Source organism: Zeus faber, assembly GCF_960531495.2.
Source record: "Zeus faber genome assembly, chromosome: 1".
NCBI classification, from domain to species: Eukaryota; Metazoa; Chordata; class Actinopteri; order Zeiformes; family Zeidae; genus Zeus; species Zeus faber.
Window position 1 is genome coordinate 31738819 of NC_137193.1, and position 7262 is coordinate 31746080.

A 7262-nucleotide genomic window follows, 5' to 3' on the forward strand; every position below is an offset into this window, starting at 1 on the left:
TAGGGGGCAGTTGGAGTTTGCATGTTCTCCCCGTGCTCACATGGGGTTTCCTCCACCTCACGTCAGTAAGGACACCCCCCCAAAAAAAACATGCACCCATCATCGTCTGACCAGCGATGGACACTCGTCACCAGACCCCCGGGCGCGTCCACGTATGCTGCCCACTGCTCCTGGCTGTGCCCCCGGAGGAAGCACAAGCCAAGGATGGGTTAAATGCAGAGGATCCATTTCACCGGCCACCATCAAAAAGCATGTGCATGTGTGTGTGTGTGTGTGTGTGTGTGTGCAAGCATGTGTTGTAGTGTGGTGTGTTGCGTGACAAATAAAGACTGTTTCTTCTTCTTTCTTCAGTATAGGGACCACTGCTAGGGGGCAGTATAGGGACCACTGCTAGGGGGCAGTATAGGGAAACACGCCGCTTTAACTCAAGCAGGATCCCTTCCGGTATAAACAAGGACATGTGTTGAATAACTGGCATTGTCGAAGGTTTGTCTCGATCGTCTTGTGTCCGGCGTCCCCGGGGCGCCCTGTCGTCGGGCGTCCCATAATGTGACGAGTTAACCTCGACACCCTTGTTTCGGAGCGTTTCCACATCAAAAAACAAAACAAAACGACGGCTGCTTCCGCGGTTTTTGACGGGAGTCGCTCATCGGGGGGCACATCGGCTCAATAACTTGTCGCCTAACCGACATGGCGACCCCCGCCCACGTCTCCCGAGTGCGTTCGCTGTACAAGAGGATCCTTCTGCTGCATCGGTTCCTGCCGATAGATCTCAGAGCTCTCGGCGACCAGTATGTGAAGGACGAGTTCAGGAGACACAAAGTTGTGTCGGCACAAGAGGCGAGTCGCTTTGTGGCCGAGTGGGAGGTGAGGCATTTCACTACACTGCTGCGTGGTGCGATCCTATTCTACTCTATTCTACTCTATTCTACTCTATTCTACTCTACTCTATTCTACTCTAACTACGCTCGTTCAAACGATCATAATGAAGTCCCTTCATGGCTGCTCGCGTTTCACGCCAGAGGTTTGTGGGTGACGTGGGAGGACGTCGTGGATGCGGGTACCGCTTCCTTGCCACAGGATGCCACTGTTTCACTGGAAACCTGTCTACAACGCTTTTGAATGAGCCTTTAATCCACGTATGAGGGGCTGGCCGTTTTTCTGTTCTGTTTAGGTGAGGTTACAGTTAGCTTTTAGGTTTGTTTTATATATTCCAAGTTCTCCATTTTCCTTTTTCATATCCTTTTTTTTTTTTTATTATTGTATTGATTTATTGCTTTACTATTTTGCCAGTTGTGTTGATGTGAGCTGCTGGGACGTTGCAATTTCCCATCGAGGATGGATAAAGTACCTATCTATCTCTTTTGGTTGTCTTGATATTTCAGGTTGCATTACAGTGAAGCAATACAGTAATCCATTTTTTTCCCTAGCTGTTCTGATCAATGCCTCGACCATTTGGGTTATGATATCCACATTACTCATAATTATCGTCCAGCCCAACATTCATTTCTCTTGTATCAGAATATGTCTATTTATGTATTCAGCCAGGTACATCTACATATACGAGGAATTTCTTTGAGATTTGGTGCGTTTACGACGGACAAATAGCATTAAGCAATAAGTTATTTAATAATGAAAATACACACACACACACACACACATACAAATAGCCCAAAAAAACAGAAAATAGTCAGATATATAAAAATATACAAAATGCAATATTATGCACAGGATAAATGATTGTTTTGGGTATATAGGGTATAAATTAGAAATGGGAATTATTACTATGTACAGTGCAAACCTCTTACAGTGATCGCGTTAAATTAGCAAATAGTGGAAAGTAAATACATTAAAAATAAAAACACAGTTTTTATTTTTTTGAAGAAACGGGGACGTGCAGCACAGCGGAGACCGCTCCCTCTCCATTACGCATTTATGCCACTGCTCCACATCTGCCTGTTTACGAATTATCAGTCTTAAATACATTTTTAACTTAAAATAATTGTCAACAAGAATTGTTGATAGGATTTAAAGTGTTGAATGAAAATCTAAAATTGTAAGCAAATCCGTAGGGGTATAGCACCGGCAAGCCCTGGCGTAGCGCCGCCACTGCAGACGGGTGTAAGGCGAAGGAGTACTTTAATGTAAAGTAAAAATAATTTCCATATGTTGTCATGTATAAAAAGAAACCAAATGAACACTGTTAGCAGACTACTTGATTATTTAAGCAGCATTTGTATAGGAATGATTCTAGGAATGATCCATAAGCGGTTGATCACTGTAACCATGATCCTTATATGCAATTTTCACTGTACTTTGTAATGTATACCGTTACAGGGGAAAATTGTGTTCACTTTAAACTCTTCATCCATCCCTGTGGGGAAACTTTGTGCATTTTAACCATAACTGTTTGACCCCCAGGGACCGGCTCCAACTGCAGTGTCTATGCCTTGGAGTGTGTTATTGTGTTTTATTGACCTATGTTGTTCTCATTATAGAATGGATCATATTTTCTAGAATCACGAGTAGACAGGTTGGCAACATCTACAAACAGCAGTCAGTCTGCTTTTAAAATATCTGTTGATCACAATTGGTGATAGAGAGTTGTCCATTTACACAAGTAAAGATTCTAATTGTAACAATTTTGCAACTGGAATGGGAGGTCTGAAACCTTGAGCCACGGAGTGCAGTTCATCAGTAAATTTGCTGCATCTCATCTTGTTTGAAATAAACTGAACCATCGTGTGTGTGTGTGTGTGTCTGTGTTTGTGTTTGTAAGGGGGGCAGTCGGGAATTTTGTAGCTCACGCATTCCAAAAGCAATTATACATTGCAGGGGGAGCGGTAAATCGTCTGGCTGTGAGTAATTTCTCTAATGAAGTGGGTTGCGATCACAGCTGGAGCCCTGCCACAAGTGTCTTTTATGCAAGGCATAAATGCCTGTAAACCACAGAGGACTATACACATGTGCCATGATCTTTTAAAGTTTCATTTCTCGTTTAAATGAATGGGGGGAAAAGTTGTGATTCTTAATAGTTTAGATGCTAATTCCTGATACCAAGATTTGAATTTCCAGTATCAAGACTTGACATTTCAAGGAGTTAATATAGCATTTATGGTATCAGGAATTAGCCCTTTTAACTAGTCAAAAAATTTGATACTTAAACTAATAAAGTCTACTTCTTTCAGCTGCTCCTGTTAATTCTCTGATATTGAGGAAGGATTCAAATCTGCAACAGTGCCGCACAGTGTGTCACATTTTATTTAAAAGTATGGCACTCTTTTTATTTTTTCACAGGTGTATTTTTGGTAATAGTTGATTCGCAGCTAGATGTGTAAAAAAAAAAAAAAAAAAAAAACGAAACTAAAATAAAAACATCCACGTGAAAATGCCATGTGAGGAAACCATCACTAGGTGGCGATGCTTGAAAAGGAACTATTCCTACTACAGGTACTCCCCGCTTAATTACCTCCCTTTTCACGACTGTTCGGACTTACGACCAGCTCTCTGACTGCGTACAATACCCGCCGCTGCGTACAATACCGTGGCGTGCGCACTGCGTGTGTGGCGTCTCAGGGTCAATGCTGAGAGTTACATTACAAACACAATCCTATCGTAGCAGAAAGGTCAAGTTGGCAAGCCGAACTTTATTCTTAGAAAACCTAAACTAAACTCTCTTACATTGTGTGTGTGTGTGTGTGTGTGTGTGTGTGTGTGTGTGTGTGTGTGTGTGTGTGCCAGCCATTCAACCCCTGCTTACACTCCAGGGGGTCGCAAGAGGTTGGCCTAACACCTTTGGGGAACGAACAAAGGCCCCCCCCCCAAAAAAAATGGAGCAGTCTGGTCCCTGCACTGGGAGGAGCAGCAGGAGGAGGATAAATGTTTTTTTATTTTTTTAATGAGCACCGGCCCCAGAACAGGAGAATTGATCTTGATATTTCCTTTTCTTTTTTTTTATGACTCCCAGACCAACCGTATTATCATAATTTACCATAAGACCAAGGGCGGCTTTTGTGTGCGTCGTCGTTTGAATATTGGCAGCACGACAACGTGGCGAGGATCACATGTGCGTTGTAAGGGTTTCGGAGTGATTTCAATAGGGTTGTAGACAAGAGAACTGGAAATGAAATTAAAATTAAAATAAAATTCCAATGAAAGTTGGTCACCCTCTAATTATTCCACAACTGAGAAGTGATTGACACCCACCCCACCCCACCCCACTCCACCCCACCCCACCCCACCCCACCATCATTCATTTAGCAGCAGTTGAATCACCGCTCTGTCTCGGGTTCGGTCGAGTGCAGCGGTGGAGTGGTAGCAGACGAGGATCCGGAACCCAAATGTGATTACAAGCACTGAGTGTTCAGTCTAATTCGGTTATTGAAGAGGCCCCCCGGGAGGGAGGGGGAGAGGGGGAGGGAGCGAGAGAGAGAGACTATAGCCATTTGACTCTGACCATGTTGATGGGGGTTTTGAGACCGAATCGGACCAAAATAGATCATATCTTAAGTATCTGTTGCCTCATTAGAGGTGCTTCACTTAAGCTCCTCCCCAATTTCTCGAAGGTTCTTTCTTTTTTAACACTTTTTACTCACACTCTTAGCGCACTTTGCAGTAATACACCAGCTCTCCAGATGAAAGGCGAACTTAGACTTCCGGGCTGATGTGTCAGTTTGATAAATGCCATTGGGGAGGAGGGCCATTTGTTCCATTTTGGGCTTGAAGCTACAGATAACATTTATTCTCGATTTGTCATGGCTGAATTTCTCGCAATTCAACTTAAAATAATAATAATGCTTTTTATTTACGATGCACTGCTGATCTGGGGCATGTCCCAAAAGTGCGGCGGAAGAAAACTGCAAGTTAAGATGTTTGCTGTCTCGTATAACCTCTGAGTGCTTTTCCTGGTGGCTTAAGCGCATAGCTGCCCCGCCTCTGGGGAAATATTACGTCCTTGGCAAGGGTTCAAGACAATTACATTATGCGCCAACTTAAGGGAAAGCCTTTAAGACAAATGACTCGTTCTTGCCAAAGCTAAAAGCGCTTTTTCTGAATGGGCAAACCAAGATGTTGAATGGTGTCTTTTCTTGAGCTCAGAGATGGCTTTTCATGAATGAAAGATAAGTGCCGTCGGCCAGTACATCGAGAACTTAGGGTACTTGAGGAGATTTGACCCAAGTACTTGAGGAGATTTGACTCATCCCTTGTAGATTTGAAAGAACAAAGAAGGGTCAAAGTGTACAACTCAAACAGGCGGGTCTTTCAGTATGTATCAGAGGGAACGGGCCCTGTCATTACCCCCCTAGAGTGTCAGCTTTGGGTTTCAGTCAAAGTACAATAACAGAACTTTGTCATGTGCGTTTGTGCCAATGTCCCGCCTCGGTGCCACCTAAAGAGTGCTTAAAAATAAACAAATAAAAAAATATTTACAAGCTTTTGTCAATATCGCAATGGCCTTGTCACTGCTCTTTCCGAGAGTGCCCGACGCAGAAGCTGAGCAGAGCGAGCTTGGGAACTGTTAATGTGAAGGGCCTTCTCTGGATTCCTTTCCAATAGCGCCACTACCCTGCCCTCCCCTCCCCTCACCCGGTTCCCCTGTAGGCGGTCCGCGTGGGTCACGGCCTCCATTACAGCCAAAATGGATGAGATCCACCACAACTGACTTTTTCATATGTACTGCAGCCGGTCAATTGGCGGGCACTTATTCTAGATATTGCCCTTTGCTTTGGGCCTATTAATTTTTCTGTAAGTTGATCTGTCTTTTGTTTCACAATTTTGGTTAATCCGTCATCACAATCGCAACTTTGTGAGAGATTGTATGCAATATGACAAGGAAATGACTTAAGCCTTGGTTTTACTTAGAATTCTAGATGAACAATCCTACTGTTGACAGCCGCATGTCTTGTCTGCACGTTTTGCCTGATTTGATTTTATTTAAAGTTGGAGGAATAAGTGGTTAATCGTCGCATTGATCTCACTAACCACCTTTCCCGCCTTTTAACAGAAAGCTCTGCATGCCATTCAAAGCCGAATGGCAAGGGCCACTCCGGTCCCTGGTTTGCTTTTCTCATCTTTTGTCGCCATATTGTGGCGGAGGAAGGGGATGAGCCAGGCTACTAGTTTCAGTCAAGTCACACACCATGCTGTGTAATTAATGCCTAAAAATGTTCTTTTGGACGTTTGTCTGAAAGGAATGAGGGGGAGAAGGATTGATGCTGACCTTTAAGTCACCCCCCCCCACCCACCTAAAACAACTTAATAGCTTAACCAATACAGTCAATGTCTGAAACATACACAATTATATATCAAATTTTCAACTTTTGAAGCTAATTAACCTGGATATGGGCAAATTTAAACATGTTATTCAATGCAAAGTCACAAAATTTAGCAATCTATTTGAGAGCCGTAGTTTCAACCAAGCGGTGCGCTTCTCCCATACAGAGCTACAAGGACACCATGCAGACCCAGGTGCTGGAGTCGGCAGGGGACCTGGTCCAGGCGGCCAAGTTTGGGGCCGAGCTGCCGGAGGACCATCTCAAGCACTTCCAAGACGAGCAGATCGGCCAGCTGTACGAGCTCATGCTAGAGTCCACGAAACCCAACAAACAGTTTGATATCCAAGGGGACACCCTCAAGAAGTAGATGGGCGTCCAAGGGCCGGGCAGGGGAAAGGAGACCGGCGGTGCTTCAGAGCACCAATAAAAAAAACGAGACACTCATTGCTGCACATGAGAGTGGCACTCGAGGACAGAGCAAAAGCTTTTAGGAATATTTCAGAATAAAAGTGGTGTGTAATATCTCGGTGTTCCCGTCCTTGTCTTTCCTGCCATATTTGTGACAATAAAAGTGCTCCCTCTTAGTGCTTCATAGGAACTGCAAGATGTACTTAGGTAGCGATAATTAGTTTCCTTTGTCAACCTTCCCTCCCCCCAAATGCTGAGCCCAACGGAAGATGATAGAGATGCGTCTTCTTCGCAGATGCACCCAGTGCTCGAATCAGGGACGCTTCCCTTCATTGCCTCGCTGACAATCCTTCCATTGTCGGGGGCGGGGGGTAAACCTCATTATCCATGCGGAAAATATGCTCAGCCCACCGTCGTCTCCACGCGGAGGAGGAGAGACGTGGGCATGGTGTTTGCCGAGGGGATATTTGGTTGACGTAGCCGCGCCTTACGACTTGTGTTTATTTAACAGATACCGCCCGCTAAGTGGGGTGAACCAAAAGGACTGCACGTTGCACAAAATACTTCCTTCTTTATTTC

At 44.4% G+C, this 7262-nt stretch overlaps 1 protein-coding gene across 1 annotated transcript; it reads left to right on the plus strand.

Annotated features, from left to right (window-relative positions):
* The first annotated feature begins 450 nt into the window (after positions 1-450).
* sdhaf3 (succinate dehydrogenase complex assembly factor 3) lies at positions 451-6797 on the plus strand. Its single transcript, XM_080014741.1, has 2 exons — positions 451-867; positions 6442-6797. Exons 1-2 carry the CDS (start codon positions 691-693, stop codon positions 6640-6642), a joined length of 378 nt encoding a protein of 125 aa, XP_079870867.1. The 5' UTR covers positions 451-690; the 3' UTR covers positions 6643-6797.
* The last annotated feature ends 465 nt before the right edge of the window (positions 6798-7262 follow it).